The following is a 23,901-nucleotide window of genomic DNA, read 5'->3' as shown; positions in this document are numbered from 1 at the left end:
TGGGATGAGGTGAGGGGATAAAATAGTTGTGCAAATAGAGAGTAAATGGTAACCTTACATGTGTCTTTCATCCTGACACCTCCCTGTCAGTGGTGGTAAAGTCAGGATTCTTCTGTTAATAGCTGTATGATCTTGTCTTCCCTTTGGATTTCATTTTCCTCAACTTTAAAATAGGAGAATTGGTGTGGGTATTTCCTGTTGGTAGTCTCTTAGTAGTTGGGGAGAAAGGAGAAATAAGTTTGGGAACGCAGAGTTAAAGTTAAATAGATTTCTTTACTTCAGCCTTATGCATTATGGCATGTGGATTGAATTCCTGGACTTTTTTGCCGCGTGGCTTGTGGGATCTTAGTTCCCCGATGAGGGATCGAGCCCAGGCCCTTGGCAGTGAAAGCACAGAGTCCGAACCATTGGACTGCCAGGAAATTCCCAATTCCTGGACTTTTTAGCCTGGCTTTGCCAATAGAGTGTCAATAATATGTTTCCAGTGTCATCCTTTTCCTAATGGTAGTGGAAAGATCATGCATGGGCTTTAGAATTATACATAACTGGGTTTGAATCCTCATTGATACTTAGTAGCTATGTGGCCTTAGGTAAGTTGTTTAACCTTTCCTAACTAGTTTCTTCACATGTAAAGCAGGAAGGGTAACACCTTGTGGAGTTGTAAAGATTTAATGACAACCCATATGAAAATATCAAATGTATCTGGTATATAATAGGTCAAAAAAGGTATAGTTTAAGCCCTATAAATCCAAATCCCAAAGTCAGTATAGAATGTAACATAATGTTATTTGTATCCTGCCTACATCTGGTGCTTGAGGTGGACTGTTTATATGTTTCACATATACTTATATAATTTTCCCCTAAGAAAACAAATGTTCTTGAGGACTCATTACCTTTTGCTGTCCACACAGCACTCAGTACTCTCCTGGAGACTTAGTAAGTGCTTGATAAATACCTGAAAATTTCACTATAACAATGGAATAGGTGAGATGTGGTTCTACCTGATGTATACTTATTTTACATCTTTCATAACCCTAGGTAGAAGTTAGTGAATTTATGAATATTAATTTTAAATTTCTTTGGTTATATCAAATGATTAGATTTTAAGTTTGAAATAACTGGAATTGACTGTAAATGAACTGACCTTTGTAAACAAAGCATAAGGATAAAGTGTTATAATAAAGTATCGTTTAATGTTGTAACTTATATTATTGGAATACTAATGTTTTACATTTTGTTTTGTCTCTAAGCAAATGGTTATGAGCCTTAGAGTTTCTGAACTCCAAGTACTGTTGGGCTACGCTGGGAGAAACAAGCACGGACGCAAACACGAACTTCTCACAAAAGCCCTGCATTTGCTAAAGGCTGGCTGCAGTCCTGCTGTACAAATGAAAATTAAAGAACTCTATAGGCGGAGGTTCCCCCAGAAAATCATGACGCCTGCGGACTTGTCCATCTCCAGCGTACATTCAAGTCCTATGCCAGCAACTTTGTCTCCATCTACCATTCCACAACTCACTTATGATGGTCACCCTGCATCATCACCGTTACTCCCTGTTTCTCTTCTGGGACCTAAACATGAACTGGAACTCCCACATCTTACATCAGCTCTTCACCCAGTCCATCCGGATATAAAACTTCAAAAATTACCATTTTATGATTTACTGGATGAACTGATAAAACCCACCAGTCTAGGTAAGATTATTCTGTAATGATTATTTGGTTGCTTTTGGAGGATACATTTTCATTTTTGAGTTTGAATTTGACCCAGATTATTATTCATAATAAAATTTATATTTGGTGGTAGGATCCAGATGGTAAAAAGGATCTTTCAATTTTAGACAAATCAAATATATAAAAGCTGTCTTTTAGACAGGAAAAAAGCATATTCAAGTCTTCCGTGATGGTTGCTGACACAGAAAATGTTAAAAACTTTCCAAGAATATAAACGTTTTTAAAGTGTAATATTTTAGATTGTTGATTACTATTTTATAATAACCCTTACAAAATTAAAATTAAAACCCAGTAATTAAAATCAGTCTCTGAATTCAGTTTTTAATTTTCAAGGGTTGATGACATCTAAAACAAATGACTATTTTTGATTATTTAAATGAGTAAATGGTTTAAATTTTTATAAAAGGAGAGTTGAGCTTTGATGTGTAGTATTTTAATTTCAGTTGACTTTTTCAAGTGGATATGTGTACCTTGCAGGTGCACACATGATTATATAATACTAATAAACACTTGAAATTTCATGTACTATGTTTTCCCATCATTTGATAAGTGCCTAGCCTATTAATAGAATTCGATGTATTAATCAACTTGAAATTTTAATTGCTATAATGCTACCTTACTTTATTTAAGGTAGAAGAAAATTGACCCTGTTGGGATCTCTGCTACCTTTGGTGTAATATATTTAAAATATCAGACTTCCAGATGCTGGTTTGTTGTTATAAATCAGTGGTTGGCAAACTATGGCTGGCAAGGGAAATCCAGCCTGCAGCCTGTTTTGGTGGATCTGAGCTAAGATATATTTTTTTTTAATATTCCTAAAGAGTTGTAAAATAAAACAAAAACAGAGAAGAATATGCAACAGAGACCATGTATGTCTGCAAAACCTAAAATATTTACTGTCTGGCTTTTACAGAAAAAGTTTGCCAACCCCTGTTACAAATCAGTAAGCTTTTCAGTTTGGGGGATTGGTGAGTGTTGAATTTTGAGAACATTTACAGAAATTCTTTGAACTGGGAAATGTTTGTTTTAAATTATTTTTAGCAGAATAACTGAATAAATTAAGATTATAGGAGTCATTTTCAAACAACATGAATTTTTTCACGACTTTATTTTTTAAATAGCCATTAATAAGAAAACTTAACACTTGCTGAGAACCTACTGTAAGCTTTTAAAACTTATACATGCTCATTATAAAAAACGAAAGTGCCAAAGTCCCTTCTTGTTAGCAGTTCAGTATATATGCATATATAAGCAAGTTATGTTTCTTGTTTTTAAGAAGGAATTATATTGTATCAATACACAGTGTTCTGTGACTTGCCCCTACCCCCTCTTTTGCCTTACTAATATAGACATTTCTTCTTGTCTGTCTTTCCCATTTTTAATTGAAGGCTATATATACACACACGTATATATAGTGTCTATGTGTACATGTGTGAGCATGTGTGTGTATATATATATGAGCTCATTTCTTATTAAAGACTGTGTATTATTTTATGTTCTAAATAAGTCCCTATTAAAAGACGTATTTTCTAGTTTTTCGCTGCCAAAAACATGCTATAGTGAACATCATCTGAAATTTGAAAGGAAAAAAATGTTGGTGGCTTTTATTTGATTTGATTCCCAGCTCTCAAATTTTCTTTGGGTCTTAGTAATTAACATATCTTCTTGTTTTCAGTTTCACTAATATAAATTTCAAGTACCAGTGTGAATGGGTGATGTTTACATACGTATCTAAATTTTGATATGAAAAGTAGAAATGCAAACTGGACATACATTCTGGTTATATTGGATAATATTTTAAATATTAATAAATAAAAATTGAGCATTTAAAATTATTTTTATTTTACTGAGGTACTTTGCTTAACTATATATGTTATGTGTTCATTTCTAATTGTCTACACTGTCTTTTTATGCCTTTGCAGTTTAACTTAATATATCATAATTTATACCTTATTGTTTTAATACTTCAGGGTACTTTATCCTTATGAACTTTTTAGTGTGTAATAGTAGTGGGCAAACATCTGGGTTTTCCCTAAAAAGATATGAGAGGCAGGTAGTTCATAAGAACTTGTGTTGTTAAAGCTGCAGATAGTTTTTGCTATCTTTCTATAGTATTTTCTCCCTACTGACTGTTTTTAAAGAATAGTCAGTAGATTTTAAATAATTTTTCTGTCTTTACTCTTCATCTGAAAATTTATAGAATGCTTCAATGGGGTATTTTTGTGTAGTAGTTTAAGAGCAATGTCATAAAGTTTTGCCCATTCTTGATAACCATTAAGTAAACCCTTGCATTTACAAAATTGACGGGTTGAAGTACTAAAATATTTCCCGTAAGATTTATTTAATTGGACTTTCTTTGTATTGTCAAGCCTCATTATTTGCACATGCTAGTGGATGAATGCCTGCTATCTCAGTAAATTCAAAATCACTACTCACAACAGTTTCATAGCCATTTATAGACACGCACAGAGCTGCAAAGAATTTGAGTTGGCTCATGTGTGCTTTCCCACCTGTGGTTGAACTAAGTGGTTCTTGCTTTCATGTTTTCTGCTGTCATATTGTAAACAAATGTCTGCTTTGCACTCTACTTAATGCCACATTTTTTGCATTTCTGTGCTTTTTGTTGGTGATTGCATTGTTTAAAATGGCCCCCAAGCATAGTGCTTAAGTTTTATCTAGTGTTCCTGTATGCACAAAGGCTGTGATGTGCATTATGGAGAAAATACATGTATTAGATCAGTTTTGTTCAGGCTTGAGTTACAGTGCTGTTGGCAATGAGCTTAGTGTGAATGAATCATCAATATATATCAAATAAGGTGTCTTTGAACAGAAGCACACATAAAACAAGGTTAGGTATTGATCAGTTGATGAAAATGTTGTGCTCAGAGGCTTGCAGGAACCTAACCCTGTGTTTCTCCTAGGAGCAGTGGTTCAGTATTCACTAACTCATTGTTTGTGGCAACTTTATAGAACACCAGTTTTCATGAATAAATCCATTGTTTGTGATATAAACACAAAATTAATAGGTGGTATGGAATTGCTTGGTGGTATGTAAATAGATTTCTAATTTCTCATTGTTATCATAGAACTAAAATAAAAGCAAATATTTTGGTTATGCATAAAAAGATCACCAGAAAGTAATTTGTGGAAGTTTATTGATTCAGTAACTATTCAGGGGATGGAAATACTCAGAGAATTTTAAAAAAGATTCTGAGTAATCTGCAAGAGTTGAGGATGAACATATTTTAAGGCCCTGTTAAGTGAAAAAAAAAAAAATTGAAAAAAGGAATCTATAAGATTTTTAACATTGTTAAAAGACTATCTCTGTACTTCATTAAATGAAATGACTACTGCATCATGGAATTCAGTTTTCTAAGGGATTACTTTCGCCAGTAGATTGTGTGTTTTAAGTTTAGGAAAACAATATTCTCTGAAAAATTAAATGGTTTTCAGCATTCTCTTTCTTAGTATACATATTGAATACATTTAAAATCATTACAAGCTCTTAAGAGTTTAGTTTGGACCTGTACTTAGCTAGTTCATCACACTTAATCACTTGAGTCCAGAATGTGATGGTTAAATTTAATTTTTCATTTTCTCCCTTCCATTTTATCTGTAAGCAGTAGATTTAAACAGAGTTTAAGGTGTTCTAGTGTAAGCTGAAAGTTTGTATGCGTGGTTCATGTTTCTAACTAAAATCAAAACAATAGTTTTGGTATTCCCCCGTTTTATTAGATAATTCTTATCCATTTTTATAATCATCTTGTTATTATTTCTTTAACAATAAGTAACTTTAAGGTCTTTATTCATTTTGGAACACACATTAAAGGGAATTCTTTTCATTAATTGGGAGATGAAGTAAAGGTGGTTGTAAAGTAAAATGCTTGATTTACTGTGTATTTTTGTCTGTCAGTATTAAAATCCTGTTTGTTCTATGAGTCCCATTTCAAATGCTTTTAAAAACCTTTTCCATTAATCTTTCTAAGATGCCCCCCTTATATCTGTCTGTTCTTCCCCCATCCAAATCAATTTCACTTTCCTGCATGCTCTTAATAACATTTTGTTGTTGTTAGTTCCTCAAAATCAGCTCTGCTGCATTCATCTGTATATTCCCATAATATACAGAGCTATGAACCTCTTATGTGGTAACCACGGTAAACAATTATTAGCTCTCCAATTTATTTACATACAATAAAGTCTGTTTTAATGTTTTTTGCAAAGTATTTGGATGCTACATACTGAAGAATCTGAAACACTGTGACATTTTATTGGTCATATGGATGTCATTCTTCAGTTTGTCATGAAACAAGTCACTTATATTTTTTGTCTTTCTTTTAAGTCTTTTTTAAGATTAACTTTTATTGGAGTATAGTTGATTTAAAATGTTGTGTTAGTTTCTGCTGTACAGCAAAGTGAATCAGTTATACATATATCCGCTCTTTTTTAGATCCTTTGCCCATATAGGTCATTACAGAGTATTGAGTAGAGTTCCCTGTGCTATACAGTAGGTTCTTATCTATTTTATATATAGTAATGTATATATGTCAATCCCAGTCTCGCAATTTATCCCTCCCTCCCTCTTTTTTTACGTCTTGGAAGATGGTTTCTATTTAAGTTTTAATGTTTGTCAAACAATCTTTTCCGTTAAACACCACAAATATCTCTTCTCTGGGTTACATATTTGATTTTCCTGAGTTCTGTTACAAGTAGTTATAATTTAATTTGATGTAGGACGGTGTATTGGTACCTAGGGATGTCCAACATCCTAGGTGTATAGGGTTTATATTTTCAGTATTTTAGAAAGCTAGGTCAGTCTGTTTCCTTTTTAAAGTAGAACATTTGTATATAGAAAATTATAATTATTTTAGGCTTGGGAAGATGTATGAATAATTTATAGAAAAGATTTGAATTAATATATATATGTTTTTTATATATGCACTTGGTTTTTTGCCTTAGGAAACAAGGCAGCAGATGCTTCAGCACTCCTAAATAGTTAAAACGATCCATCTTGTTTTGTGCAGTGTGGGTAAGGTTTCTGCTACATCTTAATAACATTGGTTACCAGTGTTTTCTGCCAAGGGCTCGACTGGCATTGGATTAGATTTCACAGTTTCCTTCTCTTCTCATTTTTTATAATTGAGTTTGCCTTCCTCCACATGCCTAATAGCCAGTGCCTAAAGATCAGGTGATGCAAATTCAAGGACACAGACTCTGATAAGTATTGGGAAGGGCATTCAGAGGTTTTATGATTTACTCTACTCTGCTTTTAGAAGATTTGCCTTCTAACAATTCAACACAAGCTGTGCTCTTCTGTACTTGAATTTTAGGAAATCAAAAGCACTATTTTTTTCTGTAGGCAGGTTTCTTCCCTAGGAACTTTTCTTTCTAATTTGGCAGCACTGGTTTCTTTTCTTTTCTTTTTTAAGAGATGTAGAGAGAATTTATTTATTTATTTTAAACTTTGGCTAATTTGACTAATTTATTGCTTGTGCATTTTAATTACACTTGTTGTTGTATACAACAGTATGGGCATAAACTAGTGTCCATTAAGTATTATAAATTGCTATTTTATTTATCTTTATTTTTAAAATTTTTATTGACATATAGTTGATTTACAGTGTTGTGTTAGTTTCAGGTACATAGTAAAGTGATTTAGTTATACACACATATATATAAATATATATATATTCTTTTTTTACATTCTTTTCAATTATATGTTATTACAAGATACTGAGTATAGTTCCCTGCGCTATACAGTACGTCCTTGTTAGTTATCTATTTTATGTATAGTAGTGTGTATATTTTAATCCCAGACTCCTAATTTATCCCTCTCCCCTCCTCCCCTTGGCAACCATTAGTTTGTTTTCTATGTTTGAGAGTCCATTTCTGTTTTGTAGATAAGTTCATTTGTATCCTTTTTTTTAGATTCCTCATGTAAGTGATATCATATGATATTTGTCTTCCTCTGTCTGGCTTACTTCACTTAGTATGATAATCTCTAGGTCCATCCATGTTGTTGCAAATGGCATTATTTCATTCTCTTTTATGGCTGAGTAATACTCCATTGTATATATTTACCACATCTTCTTTATCCATTCATCTCTTGATGGACAGTTAGGTTGCTAGCCGTTTTTGGCTATTGTAAACAGTGCTGCAATGAACATTGGGGTGCATTTATCTTTTTGAATTATGGTTTTCTCCAGATATATGCCCAGGAGTGGGATTGCTGGATAATATGGTAGCTCTATTATTAGTTTTTTAAGGAACCTCCTTGCTGTTCTCCATAGCGGCTATATCAATTTACATTCCCACCAACAGTGAAGGAAACTTCCTTTTTCTCCACACTCTCTCCAGCATTTATTATTTGTAGATTTTTTGATGATGGCCATTCTGACCAATGTGAGGTGATACCTCATTGTAGTTTTGATTTGCATTTCTCTAATAATTAGCGATACTGAGCATCTTTTCATGTGCCTCCTGGCCATCTGTTTGTCTTTTTTGGAGAAATGTCTTTTTAGGTCTTCTGCCCATTTTTTGATTGGGTTGTTTGTTTTTTTTTTGCTGTTGAGCTGTATGAGCTGTTTTTATATTTCAGAGATTAATCCCTTGTCAGTCGCATCGTTTGCAGATATTTTCTCCCATTCTGTAGATCGCCTTTTTAAAATTCATTTATTTTATTTTTGGCTGCGTTGGGTCTTCATTGCTGCACGTGGGGTCTCTCTAGTTGCGGTGAGCAGGGGCTGCTCTTTGTTGCGGTGCATAGGCTTCTCAGTGGGATGGCTTCTCTTGTTGCGGAGCACAGGCTCCAGGTGCACAGGCTCCAGTAGTTGTGGCTCACGGGTTCTAGAGTGCAGGCTCAGTAGTTGTGGCGCATGGGCTTTGTTGCTCCGTGGCAACAAAGGTGGGATCCCCCCCGGACTAGGGCTCGAACCCGTGTCCCCTGCATTGGCAGGCGGATTCTCAACCACTGCACCACCAGGGAAGCCTGTCTTGTTTTGTTTATGGTTTCCTTTGCTGTGCAAAAGCTGGTAAGTTTGATTAGGTCCCATTTGTTTATTTTTATTTCCATTACTCTAGGAGACGGATCCAAAAAGATATTGCTGTAATTTATGTCAGAGAGTGTTCTGCCTATGTTTTCCTCTAGGAGTTTTATAGTATCAGGTCTTGCATTTAGGTCTTTAATCCATTTTGAGTTTATTTTTGTGTATGGTTTTAGAGAATATTGTAATTTCATTCTTTTACATGTAGCTGTCCAGTGTTTCCAGTACCACTTATCGAAGAGACTGTCTTTTCTGCATTGTATATTCTTGCCTCCTTTGTTGTGGATTAATTGACTGTGTGTGTGGATTTATTTCTGGACTTTCTGTTCTGTTCCATTGATCTGTATTTCTGTTTTTGTGCCAGTACCATACTGTTTTGATTACTGCAGTTTGTAGTATAGTGTGATGTCAGGGAGCCTGATCCAGCTTCGTTTTTATTTCTCAGGATGGCTTTTGCTATTTGGGGTCTTTTGTGTTTCCATACAAATTATAAAATTTTTTGTTCTAGTTATGTGAAAAATGCAATTGGTAATTTGATAGGAATTGCGTTGAATCTGTAGATTGCATTGGGTAGTAATAGTCATTTTGACAGTATTGGTTTTTCCAGTCCAAGAACATGGTATATCTTTCCATTTGTGTCATTTTCAGTGTCTTTCATCAACATCTTACAGTTTTCGGAGTACAGGTCTTTTGCCTCCGTAGGTAGGTTTATTACTAGGTATTTTATTCTTTTGATGCAATGGTAAATGGGATTGTTTCCTTAATTTCTCTTTCTGACCTTTCGTTGTTCGTGTATAGAAATGCAACAGATTTCTGTGTATTGATTTTGTAGCCTGCAGCTTCACCGGATTCATTGATGAGCTCTAGTAGTTTTCTGGTAGCGTCTTTAGGATTTTCTATGTATAGTATCATGTCATCTGCAAACAATGACAGTTTTACTTCTTCTTTTCCACTTTGAATTCTTTTTATTTCTTCTTTTTCTTTGATTGCTGGGCTAGGACTTCCAAAATTATGTTGAATAAAAGTGGTGAGAGTGGACATCCTTGTCTTGTTCCTGATCTTAGAGGAAATGTTTTCAGCTTTTCCCCATTGAGTATGATGTTAGCTGTGGGTTTGTCATATATGGCTTTTAGTATGTTGAGGTATGTTCCCTCTATGCCCAATTTCTGGAGTGTGTTTATCATAAATGGATGTTGAATTTTATCAGAAGCTTTTTCTGCGTCTATTGAGATGATCATATGGCTTTTCTTCTTCAATTTGTTAATGTGGTGTATCACACTGATGGATTTGCAGATATTGAAAAATCCTTGCATCCCTGGGATAAATGCCGCTTGATCATGGTGTATAATCCTTTTAATGTATTGCTGGATTCGGTTTGCTAGTATTTTGTTGAGGCTCTTTCCATCTGTGTCCATCAGTGATACTGGCCTGTAATTTTCTTTTTTTGTGGTATCTTTGTCTGATTTTGGTATCAGGGTGATGGTGGCCTCATGGAATGAATTTGGAAGTGCTCCTTCCTCTGCAATTTTTTTTTGGAGAGCAGCACTGATTTCTGACTTTCAAAACAAAATCTAAAATTTACTTCTAAATCTACATCCCGTTGTAGATAATCTGTCTTTTTATCTGGTGAATTTAATTTAATATTTTTATTATCGTTTGTATAAGTGGCCCAGAAGGCTGAAGCCATCTATTGTGTTTTTAATAAATGCATCTTTGTGTTCTTGATTGTTATCTTGGGAACTAGAATGATGGACTTTGTTGTTGTTGGGAAGGAATCTTAATGATCAGAATCAGTAAAGAATCCTTGTGTATAATTGTAAATATGACATTAAAAATTTTAATTGTGAGATTAATGAGCCAGCCATTTAGGTTCAGAAGCAAGCAAGTAGTTTTACAGAGAAATCCAACATATAAGACTTTATTGGGATGAAATTTAGAGATCAAACATGTAGTATATATAGTGCTTGAAATGTAGCATTTCAGAATTTGCCAATGAATCCTACACCACTTTGGTCCAGTCTTACCAGCACAAGTTGAGTTACCATACAAGCTGCAGACCAGCCAGCTGGAGGACTCGGTTGTGGTAATGGTGGTACAGGTAGGATGGTACAACAAAGGGAGAACCCATTTTTGGCATTCTGTTTCTTTGCTTTTTTTCTTTTTTAATAAATTTATTTATTTATTTTTGGCTGTGTTGGGTCTTCGTTTCTGTGCGGGGGCTTTCTGTAGTTGCGGCGAGCGGGTGCCACTCTTCATCGCGGTGCCCGGGCCTCTCTTGCTGCGGAGCACAGGCTCCAGATGCGCAGGCTCAGTAGTTGTGGCTCACGGGCCTCGTTGCTCCACGGCATGTGGGATCGTCCCAGACCAGGGCTCGAACCCATGTCCCTTGCACTGGCAGGCAGATTCTCAACCACTGCACCACCAGGGAAGCCCCTTCTTTGCTTTTTTTAAAACAGAAGTTTTGTTGTTAGATATCTGGGTGATCGGAGGGTAATTTTAAGCCATTCCCTTTTCTCTCTCTCTTTTTTTTTTTTTTGTGGCCGCCTTGTGGCATATGGGATCTTAGTTTCCTGACCAGGGATCGAACCCATGCTCCCTGCAGCAGAATTGCAGAGTCGTAACCACTGGACCGCCATTCCCTTTCTTGAGCCTTACTATTTCGGTATTGACAGTGCTTGCAGATGACCCCAATGGTTTTGAGTGGCAATTAGTCATTCTAGTTTTTTGGCACTACTCTTGCTAAACTTATTAACACTAAAATGTAAATAAGCCTTAGATATGCCAAAGATGGGGATTTGATTTTGCAGTTTAAAAGAAGCTGGATGTTGAATGTATTATTAGAATTAAATCACTTTAAGGTAGGTAAAAATAAAAAGGCTGAATTATTTTAACAAAACAAATTCAATTTACCACCTCTACATGTTCTCTGCAGTTTTTAGAATTCTGTTTCGTTGTTAATTTGGTGCTGTAGTTTTGAAAATTTTATTTCTGCTCTTAAATTTTATTAATTTAAAAATTATTTTATTACATAAGATATGAATTAGAGGGGAAAATCACTTAGCTATAAGTACTCGTGGCATTTTGTGTTTCTTTTCGCCACCTCTCCATGTAAAGTTTAAATGTAAAATTAGCAGTTCATGTTTACATACAATTTAAGAAACCTCAGAAGGAAATGATGGAGTTGATTACATAAAAATGTCAAACCCCTATGCATCAGTTTTTTTTTTTAAAGCCCAAGTGTCAAAGTAAATACCGAATAAAAATATTTGAATCAAATATAAGACTGAAGGAAAGAACTCACAAATCAATATGGGGTAGGATACTAAGACTCTATTGGACAGTGTATGAAAATGTAAATTATTAAAGGGGAAGTGCAGCTAGGAAACATGAAAAGACACTGAACTTCACTAGTTCTTAACCAAAATTCAAAGTTAAGTCAATAATGAGGTTTTAAATCTTGTCTATAGCTTACATTAAAATATATGTGAATTTCTATACAGTATCCGTGAGATGTGTTCAAATGTTATGTTCATTGCTGGTAGCAATATAAACTATAATACAGCTCTTTGAGAGTACATTTTGGCAATATGCAGCAAGAGTTTAAAAATACTTTTTGATCTATTAGTTCCACCTTTGGAAACTCAAAGCCTAAGAATATTCATTGCACCATTATTTCCAGTATAAAAATTAGAAATAACTTAAATATCCAATTATAGAATAACATTTAATTAAACTGATATATTTACTATAGAGAATATTTTAAGGATCAGTTAAAATTATTATAAAGTCTTTAATACGTGAGGAGAGAAATTAGATACACAACTAAAAGTTATTATCTACTCTGATAAGCATTAAGCTAGGAGTTTTATATCTGTTATCTCACTTAAGCCTCCAGACAGCTTTGGACGGTTAGACCAATAGCCTAAATTTTATGAAAGTGGTAGTAGCTGAGATCTGAAGAAGGTAATTCACAGAGATGCGGGGAAGGTGTCAGGATTTGAAAATAAGTAAGTTTGCTTCCAAAGCCAATGCTCCTGTATAACATAATATATTAAAAATAAAGTATTTTAAAAATTGTTCTTTAAAATAATTTTGCAATTTTATAACATCTTTTGCTCTCATTTTTATTTAGTGAAGTCTTTTTTTTTTTTTCCAGTAGAATTCATTGGATCTACAGGTGGGATCACTGTGTTGAAATTTACTGTATGGGGAACTACTGAAGGTCTTTTGTATTTCATACATACATTGAAAGAGGGTTTGACATTTTAATTTTACATGATAATTTTTACCAGTACATACTGTAAATGGAGATTTATTTCAATAGATCAGTTTGGACCTGTGTGAAATTCACAGTGCATGTGAGGAATTCTGATTTAGCACCTCTAGATCTTGGTCACTAGAATTTTTTTAAAAAATAAATTTATTTATTTATTGTTTGGCTGCGTTGGGTCTTCGTTGCAGTGAGTGGGCTTTCTCTAGTTGCGGCGAGCGGGCTTCTCATTGTGGCGACTTCTCTTGTTGCAGAGCATGGCTCTAGGCACGCGGGCTTCAGTAGTTGTGGCTTGCGGGCTCTAGAGTGCAGGCTCAGTAGTTGTGATGCATGGGCTTAGTTGCTCCACAGCATGTGGGATCTTCCCGGACCAGGGCTTGAACCCGTGTCCCCTGCATTGGCAGGCACCATTGCACCACCAGTGAAGTCCTAGAATTTTTTTTTAAGGTGTTAAAATTATAGACCCTTCATAACTCAATACCTAAGTATCTTTAAGAGGAATTAAGCTTTTTTCAACCCAGTGTAGATTTCAGGTGTTTGCTAAATTCATTCTGTTGAAATGACAAGTATGTGTAGTTAATCTCAAAATCTCCCTGATTTTCTGATATTTGTGGGGAGCAAAACCTTGTTTGCCTTAAAGAAAATAATTTGTTTTTTGGTTTTTTTTTGCGGTACGCGGGCCTCTCACTGCTGTGGCCTCTCCCGTTGCGGAGCACAGGCTCCGGACGCTCAGGCTCAGTGGCCATGGCTCACGGGCCTAGCTGCTCCACGGCATGTGGAATCCTCCCGGATCGGGGCACGAACCCATGTCCCCTGCATCGGCAGGCGGACTCTCAACCACTGCACCACCAGGGAAGCCCAATTTATGGTATTTCATAAGATATAAAGAGACCTTAAAAATAAGATGAAGATTCTAAGACTCCTCAAAAACAATAGGGAAAAAATTATAAGTAAAAAGTTTAAAGTTCTTCTAAAATTACATAAATAAAAGAGAAATATAAAATGAAGTTATAGAGAATTATTTTATTGGTTATTTTTTCTTTAGTTCTTTTTTTTTGCTCATTTTTATCCCTTCCATATGGATCAAGCCACTGTAAAACGTTCCAAAAGAACAAAGATCATAATAAAGCATGTTTTCATTTTTATGTAAATACCCATGGTCATGAAAGTACAGTCTTCTCCATCCATTCCTCCCAATGTTTTAGACAATATAGATACAAAAGTATAATATTTTTGATTTTTAAAAAATTTATTCGTTTAACTAATATTTATTAAGTTCCTTTTTGTGCCAAGCATCATTCTGGTTTCTGAGAAAAAATAAGACATGGTTATTCAAGGAGTTCATGATCTAGTAGAGGAGTCAAACATACATAGTTCATCTTAGAAAACACAAGGGAAAGTAAACTAAAAGGCATAACCTAAGGATAAAAATTAAAGAGATTATATTTACCAGGGAGCGTGAATTTAACATTTTTGTCTTGTGGAGTAGTTGAGTCAGAATTACTGAGGGTGCTTATAAAAAATAGAGATTTTCCACACTCCAGATCTTCTGAATTGTATTTAACATCATAGTACATTATAAAAACTTTCTCACGTAGATCATGTTATTTCTTTGAACTCCTACAGAATGTATCATAGTATAGTCGTAAACTTAAGTTTTCTCCTTTCCATGAACGTATGGGTTGTTTCTATTTTTTGCTCCTCTTCCAGCAAACATCCTTATATATGAGTATATAGTTTTGTAATTATGTGACTATTTTTTAAAAATTTAAAATAATTTTGCTAGGTCAAAGGATATGCATACTTCTAATTTGCTATCAAATTTCATCCCCTGCCCCCCAAAAGAGTTTACACTCCGACCAACAACATTGTTATGAAAGTGCCTATTATCCACAGTTTTATCAATACTTTAAATAATTTTTATAAACTGATAAAATGAAAACCATCTTGTTTTAATTTATATATTTTTGCTTACTGCTGAAGCCAAACATTTTAATGATTATTAACCATTTGTCATCCATGAATTGCTTGTTTATATTCTTTGCTCATTTTTCTAGTCTCTATATTGCTTTTTTTTATTGGTTTGTACTTTGTATGTATTGCATATTAGCCAGCCCTCTATTATGTGTTGTAAATATTTTATCTTGGTCTGTTACAGATCTTATTATGTAATTTCTAATATCTTTCATTACACAGAAGTTGAAAAAAGTTTAGCTGTCAACTCTGTTATTACTTTTATGGTGTTCGGATTTTTCAAGTAACAGCTTCACCCTGTTAAAGCATACAATTCAATGGTTTTTAGTATATTCATGGAGTTGTGTACCCATCACTACTATTTAATGAAAAAAATTTCATCACCCCCAAAAGAAACACCATGCTGATTAGCAGTCACTCCCATTTGCCCCTCCTCCCAGCCCCTGAAAACCATTAATTGTCTTTCTGTCTCTATGGATTTGCCTATTCTGGCTATTTCATATTAATGAAATCATATAATATATGGCCTTGTTGTGACTGGCTTTCACTTGCATAATGTTTTTAAGGTTCACCCATGTTACAGCATGCATCAGTACTTCGTTCTTTTGCAGGTTGGTATATAATTATTTTTAGTGGGATATGTCTGATTTCCTTAAAAGTTTTTTTAAGTTGTGGTAAAAATATTTCTCTTTTAACCATTTTTAAGTGTACATTTCAGTAGTGTTAAGTATATTCATATTGTGCAACAGACCTCTAGAACTTTTTTATCTTAAAGACGCAGACATAGGGCTTCCCTGGTGGCGCAGTGGTTAAGAATCCGCCTGCCAATGCAGGGGACACGGGTTCGAGCCCTGGTCCGGGAAGATTCCACATGCTGTGGAGCAACTAAGCCCGTGTGCCACAACTACTGAGCCTGCGTGCCACAACTACTGAAGCCCCCACGCCTAGAGTCCGTGCTTCACAACAAGAGAAGCCACTTCAATGAGAAGCCCACACGCCGCAACAAAGAGTAGCCCCCACTCGCCGCAACTAGAGAAAGCCTGCGTGCAGGAATGAAGACCCAACACAGCCAAAAATAAATTAATTAAAACGAACAAAGAAAACACCGATCAGATATGATTTCTAAATATTTTCTGCCATTCCATAGATTGCCTTTTCACTCTGTTGTTTCCATTTATGTGAATATGTTTTTAAGTTTGATGTAGCCTCAAGTGTCTGTTTTTGCTTTTGTTGCCTGTGCTTTTGGTGTCATATCTAAGAAATCATTACCAAATGCAGTATCATGAAGTGTCTCCCCTATACTTATTTCGAGAAGTTTTATAGTTCCAGGTCTTTAATTCATTTTGAGTTAATTTTTATGTATGCTGTAAAGGAATGGTCCAACCTTGTTATTTTGTGTGTGGATATCCAGATTCTCTAACACAATTTGTTGAAGAGACTAGTCTTTCCCCATTGTGTAGTGTTAGTACCCTTGTAAAGACCATTTGACCCTATGTGCAGTGGTTTATTTCTGGGCTCTTTTCTGTTCCCTTGATTTATGTATCTTTATGTCAGTACCACATTGTTTTTTGTTTGTTTTTGTACCTTATTGTTTTGATTACTATAGCTTTGTTATGTGTTTTGATATCAGGAAATATGAGACCTCTGACTTTTTTTTTTCCAAGATTGTTTGGCTGCTCGGAGTCCCTTTCAATTCCAGATGAATTTTTTCGATTTCTGCAGAAAATGCTATTGGGATTTTGATATGGCTTATATTGAATCTGCAGATCACTTTGGGTAATATGAACATTTTTTAACAATATTAAGTCTTCCCATCCGTGAGCACTGGATGTGTTTCCATTTATTTGTGTTAGTTTCTTTCAGCAATGCTTTGTAATTTTCAGCATGTTAAGTCTTTTGCTCCTTGGTTAAGTTTATTCCTAAGTATTTTATCCTTTTTGATGCTATAATAGAAAATCGGATTATTTTCTTAATTTCCTTTTCAGATTGGTCATTGTTAGTGTATAGAAATGCAACTGATTTTTGAGTGTTAATTTTGTGTTCTGCAACATTCCTGAATTTGTTTACTAGTTTTTTGTGGAATCTTTACGGTTTTCTACATATATGTTATGTCGTCTGTGAACAGAGATAATTTTACCTCGTTTTATTTCTTTTTCTTACCTAAGTGCTCTGGCTAGGACTTACAGTATGATGTGTTGAATAGAAAGTTACTTTGTTCCTGATCTCAGAGGAAAAGCTTTCAGTCTTTTACCATTCAGTATGACGTTAGCTATGGGTTTTTCGTATATGGTCTTAATTATGTTGAGATAGTTTCCTTCTAGTTTTAGTTTATTGAGTATTTTTATCATGAAAGGGTATTGAATTTTGTCAGGTGCATTTTCTGCATCAAATGAGATGGTCACGTGTTTTGTTTTTTTTTTCTGTTCTTTTAATGTGGTATTTTACATTGATTAATTGTCATATTTTAATCCTAGCATTTCATGATAAACCCCACTAGGTCATGGTGTATAATCCTTTCCATGTGCTATTGAATTTGAAGAGTCGACATTCTTAATCTTGCTCTTTAGAGGGAAGGCATCTAGTCTTTTACCATTGAGTATGACGTTAGCTGTGGAATTTTTTTCATAGATATTCTTTTTTTTGAATTTTTAAAAATCATGAAAGTATGCTGGAATTTGTTTAAATGCTTTTTCTCTGTTGAGATGTCTCTGTGGTTTTTGTTCTTTATTATATTGATCGCTTTTCCTATATTAAACAGTGTGACTTATGGATTTTGTCTTCTGATTTTTGATGACCTATCCAGTGTCTAGATGAGTAAATTGCAAGTGCCTACATTTTCTATTTGACATTTATGGGTTTTTTTGCATCAGTTCTTGATTTTATTTTTATTTATATGAGAGTAAGGCTCTTATTTTCTCCAAAACTTATTTTGAATGAATATTCTTCCAGACCTTATTCTGTTCTCCTGATCTGTTTATATATTCTGCACTAACATGTGATTATTATATTTAATTTATGCATTTTAATACATTTTTACTTAATACAAAAGTCAAAAGTTACAAGAGTTTATAGTGAAAAGGAAGTCCCTCTCCTACTTTTATTTCAACCGGAGGTGTTGTTTTCAGTTCCTTCTATGTCATTCCAGAAAGTTTTCATCCTCATATTTGCCTCATTCTTTTTTTAGCATCTACTTAGTATGTAGTTGATTGGAGTGTGCTTTATTAAATATTCTCCTGTTGATTGACATTTAGATAGTTTCCTGCTATTAAAACTGCATTACAGAGATTGTCCTGTGATATATATTCCTAGGCACATGTCTAAATATATCCAATGTTTTTATAAGATAAATTCCTAGAAGTAGAATGTGTGTTTAAAATTTTGATAGATGTTGCCAAATTTCCCTCCAGAGAAGGTTTGTGCGAATTCATAATCCTAGCAGCTATGTTGAGAGAGTTTTTTTCCTTATGCCTCAGCAATGCTGTGTTATTAAACTTTTTGATCATTTCAAATTATTAGGTGAATATTTGTAACTCATTATAGTGTTTACTTGCATTTCTCTTAAGAGTGATGGTGAAGTTTGTTTGAGATGGTTGTATTTCTTTTTCTTTGAATTGTTTTGTTTGTGAACTTTGCCCATTTAAAAATTGGTTTATAAGACTTTTTTCTCTGATTTGTAGAATTAAGGAATTTAGTACTTTCATGATATAAATTGCAGCTGTTTTTTCTAGTGTGATATCTTTTGACTTTATTTATGATTGGTGTTGGAAATTTGCATTCCATTCCTTTTTATTGCGAAGTAGTATTTCATGGTATGCATGTGTCACAGTTTCTCTACCTTTTCACCTGTTGAAGGGTGCTTTAGTATTTTCCAGTTTTTGTTTATCACAAATAATATTGTTATAAGCACTCATGTGCAGGGGTTTTGTTTCTTTTTTTCTTTTTCATGTACAGGTTTTTGTACGGACATAAGTTTCCTTTTTTTCTGGATACATGCCCAATAGTGAGATTTCTGAGTCGTAAGTGTAAGTGTGTGTTCAGTTTTTTGAGAAAACACCAAACGGTTTTCCAGTGTCTATGCCATTTTACATTTCTACTGGCAGTGTATGAGAGACCCAGTTTTTCTGCATCCTTGCAAGCATATTTGTTATTGTCGCTTTTTATTTTAGATGTTTAAATAGGTATGTAATGATATCTCCTTGTGTTCTAGTTTGCATTTCCCTAATGGCTAATGATGTGTTTGCTGTCTCTGTAGCCTCCCTGCTGAAATATCTGTGGATGTCTTTCACATTTTTAAATTGCAATGTTTGTTTTTATAGTGTTGAATTTTAAGAGTTGCAGCATATATTCTAGATACTAGTCCTTAGATACATGATTTGGAAATATTTTCTTCCAGGGTATAGATTGTGTTTCTTTTTTAAAAAACATCTGATTTTTGAAATAATTATAGATTCATAGGGAGTTGCGAAGAAGTCTTCAGTAAGGATCATCCCGTATACCCTTCACCCAGCCTCCCCATTGTTAGCATTTTTTCTAACTTTAGTGCAATATCATAACCAGAAAATTAACATTGGTACAATTCACAGGGCTTATTCAAATTATATCAGTTACTTATGCACTCTTTGTGTGTGTATACCTCTCTGCAATTTTATCACATGGTAGCTTCATGTGACCACCACCACAATCAATTTACTAACTCCACAAGACCACCTCTTGCTACCCTTTCATAGCCTCACTTACCCTCCTGCCCTGTTCCTAATCCCTGACAACCACTAATCAGTTCTCTGTCTCTAAATTATTTCAGCAATGTTATATTAAAAAAAAAAAGTCATGCCTTGTATCCTCTGAAGTTTGGCTTTTTTCACTAGCATAATTTCTGTGAGGTTTATCCAAGTTTTTGTGTTTATCAGTAGTTCTTTTTTATTGCTGGGATGTATTCCATTGTATGATATACTGTTTATTAGCCATTTTATGCACTGAAGGACATTTAGATAGTTTTCAGTGTTTGGCTGTTATGCATAAAGTTGCTATGACCATTCATATACAAGTTTCTGTGTGGAAATAACTTTTCCTTTCTCTGAGATAATGCCCAAGCGTTCAATTGCTGAGCCATATGGTAAGTTCATTTTTAAAAGGAACTGCACAATTATTTTCTACAATAACTATACCATTTTGCATTTCTGCTGGCCATGTATAAGTGATCCAGTTTCTCTGCATCCTTGCTAGCATTTGGTATTATTATTATTTTTGATTTTAGCCATTCTGATAGATGTGCAGTGATATCTCATGGTTTTAATTTGCATTGCCTTAATGGCTAATAATATTGAGCATCATTTTATTTGCTTATTTGGCATCTGAATATCTTCTTTGGTAAATTTCCTCTTCATAACTTTTGTCCATTTTCTAACTGGAGTATTTGGGTTTTCGTTTTTGTTATTTTGTGTTTTACTGTTGAGCTTTCAGAGTTCTTTATATATGCTAGATACTAGTCCTTTGTTGGGTATGTGGTTTGCAAATATTTTCTCCAATTTTGTAGTTTTTTTTTTTTAATTCTCTTAATGGGGTCTTCTGCAAAGCAAAATTAAATATTTTTTTCTTTTATAGATTGTGCTTTTGATGTCAAGTCTAAGAACTCTTTGCCCAACCCTAGATCTGAAAGATTTTCTCCTATGTTTTTTTCTAAAAGGTTTATATTTTTATGTTTTACATTTAAATCTATGACCCACTTGTTGTTACCTTATTTATATAAGGTGAGGTTTAGGTTCAGGTTTATTTATAGGTGTCTGACTACTGCAGTACCATTTGTTTAAAAAGGCTATCCTTCCTCCATTGAATTGCTTTTTCACCTTTGTCAAAAATTAGTTGTCCTTATTTGTATGGGTCTTTTTCTGGGTCCTTTGTTCTGTTCCACTAATCTGTAGTCTGTCTCCCACTTATATCACAAGATCTTGGTTACTAGCTATATAATGTTGTAAAATTGGGTAGAGTAATTTCTCTAACTTTATTTATTCTTTTGTTTAAAAATTATTTTAGCTATTCTAGTTTCTTTGCCTTTCCATACAAATTTTAACATTATCTTGTCTATCTCTACCAAAAAAAACCTACTGAGATTTTGATAGGAATTGAATTAAACCCCCAAATCAGTTTAGGGATAATTAATAGTTTTTCTAGCTCGGTGCTTTGTGACCACCTAGAGGGGTGGGATAGGGAGGGTGGGAGGGAGATGCAAGAGGAAAGAGATATAGGGATATATGTATTTGTATAGCTGATTCACTTTGTTATAAAGCAGAAACTAACACACCACTGTAAAGCAATTATACTCCAATAAAGATGTTAAAAAAAAAAAGTTTTTCTGTTGAGTCTTCCAATATATGAACATGGTATATCTTTCCATTTAGTTTTTCTTTTATTTTGTTCATCAGCATTTTGTAGTTTTCAGTATGCAAGTCTTGCACATGTTTATTAGAGCTATACGTAAGTATTTCACTCTCGAGTGATTACAGATGTTATTGTATTTTAAATTTTGATTTTCATGTGTTTGTTAGTATATACAGGTACAGTTGATTTTTTTTTGTTATTGATTTTGTATCTTGTGACCTTGATGAACTCATTTCTTAGTTCTAGGAAGACTTTTGTAAATTTTTTGGAATTTTCTACGTAGATTACAATGTCATCTGGAAATAGGGATAGTTTTATTTCTTTTACCATTTTCTATGCCATTATCTTATATTTAACTGGTTGGGATTCCAACAGAGTGTTGAATACTGGTGGTGAGAATTACCATCCTTTGTTTTTAACCTTAGGGTGAAAGTCTCAAGATAAACTGATTTTTTTTTCCCACCTGCTTTCAGACTTTTCCTCATAAAGTTACCTTGTTTTGGGCTTCCCTGGTGGCGCAGTGGTTGAGAGTCCACCTGCCGATGCAGGGGACATGGGTTCATGCCCCGGTCTGGGAAGATCCCACATGCTGCGGAGCGGCTGGGCCCATGAGCCTTGGCCGCTGAGCCTACGCGTCCGGAGCCTGTGCTCCGCAACGGGAGAGGCCACAACAGTGAGAGGCCCGCGTACCACAAAAAAAAAAAAAAAAAGTTACCTTGTTTTGTGTTATAATTCTTTTTTAAGCTTCCTTATTGTTAGCATTTGCCTGATAAAAGCTGTGTTCTTTGTTTTTTTCAACCTCTTGTGGCATTTTATTTTAGGATGTTCTCTGTGTTTTAAATAACAGCTTTATTGATATATAATTTACATACTATAAAATTTACTCTTTTAAAGGGTACAATTCATTGGTTTCAGTATATTCATAGAGTCGTGCAACCATCACCACTGTCAATGTTAGAACATTTTCATCACCCCAAAAAGAGACCCTGTACTCATTATCAGTCACTTTCCAGTCCCAGCTCCCCAGCCCCTGGAACTACTAATGCAGTTTCTGTCTTTATGGATTTGCCTATTTTGGATAATGTTTTCAAGGTTTATTCATGTTATAGCGTGTATCAGTACTTCATTCCTTTTTATGGCAAAATAATACTCCATTGTATGGGTATACCACATTTATAAAGTCCATTCATCAGCTGATGAACATTTGGGTTGTTTCCACTTTTTCGGTATTATGAATAATGCTTATGAATATTCGTATACATGTTTTGGTATGGATATGCATTTTCAGTTCTCTTGGTTATATATCTTGGAGCAGAATTGCTGGGTCTTATGGTGACTGTCTAAACTTCGAAGAACTGCCAGAGTGTTTTCCAAAGCAGTTGTACCATTTTACATTCTCACCAGTGATACACGAGGGTTCCTGTTTCTCCACATCCTTGCTAGCACTTGTTACTCTCTTTTTGATTATAGGGAACCTAGTGGGTATGAAGTGGCATCTCACTGTGGCAGTTTTTGCTCTTATGCATAGCAAGCATTTAGCTGGCTTTTAAAAAAACTCAATCTAAAAATGTAATATATTCTCATTTTTATGTTGTCATTGTTATATTTGGTCTTTGTTCTGCCATCTTTGTTTCCTTAAGTAGTTACTAGTTAAAGTTTACCAAACACATTTAAACCTAAATTTTCTTACCAACATTGTTAATTTTTCAGTGTAATCAATGTGTCTTGCCTCTCCTTTCCCCTCGTTAATTTATTCATTGATTTATTTTATCAGAAATATGTTGATGGCTGTTTCCTCAAAGTTTATATTAACAATTAAAGCTTACGTGAGAGTCATTGACAGAAGAAGCATTTTCCCTCATTGCATGATAAGAGTAGAAATCTTAATAGATTCAATAGTTATGGTTATGAAAGAATTGCTGTCAAATGGAGAAACAGACATTCACTTTAGTGGTTTATTTCAGATTATTTTGAGAGGTCTCTATAGAATCCAGAAGCTAACAAGCAGTCTTTCAAATCAAAGTAGGTTGAGTGGGGATTAGAAAATCTGATGAATATATTGTGAATTTAGTTAAAACTCAACCAAAAGAGTGGAGTCATAACAATATTTAACATGTTAAATTATAGCTTTATCCATTAAGCAGATTAGGAAATTCATATTTTCAAGTTCACCTAAGATGTGAATTGTTAACTTCCTTTTTAATAGAAATAATACATTATTCTTTAACAGATAGCCTTGATGCTGTAACTTGTATTTCTGCTTAAGGCTGAAATTTCTTTAGAATTCATCCCATGGTTACTTTTATTTATTTATTTTTATTTTAATTTTTAAAAATTTTTTTAAATGATTTTTATTTTTGGCTGTGTTGGGTCTTTGTTGCTGCGCGTGGGCTTTCTCTAGTTGTGACAAGCAGGGGCTACTCTTTGTTGCGGTGCACGGGCTTCTTGTTGCGGTGGCTTCTCTTGTTGTGGAGCACAGGCTCTAGGCGTGTGGGCTTCAGTAGTTGT

At 34.3% G+C, this 23,901-nt stretch overlaps 1 protein-coding gene across 3 annotated transcripts in view; it reads left to right on the top strand.

Annotated features, from left to right (window-relative positions):
• PIAS1 (protein inhibitor of activated STAT 1) overlaps positions 1-23,901 on the top strand; it is a 121,345-nt gene that overhangs the window by 25,118 nt on the left and 72,326 nt on the right. For all 3 annotated transcript variants that reach the window (XM_022579873.2, XM_022579870.2, XM_089907069.1), the window contains exon 2: positions 1,251-1,695. In XM_022579873.2, the coding sequence (XP_022435581.1) occupies positions 1,251-1,695 (445 nt within the window). The remainder of the gene's footprint in view (positions 1-1,250; positions 1,696-23,901) is intronic.

This window comes from Delphinapterus leucas, chromosome 2 (genome assembly GCF_059928025.1).
Source record: "Delphinapterus leucas isolate spDelLeu-1000000601 "Yukka" chromosome 2, BTC_Dleu_Yukka2, whole genome shotgun sequence".
In the NCBI taxonomy this organism is placed as follows: Eukaryota; Metazoa; Chordata; class Mammalia; order Artiodactyla; family Monodontidae; genus Delphinapterus; species Delphinapterus leucas.
Note: the sequence above shows the minus strand (reverse complement) of the source record. Positions and strands in the feature narration are given on the sequence as shown.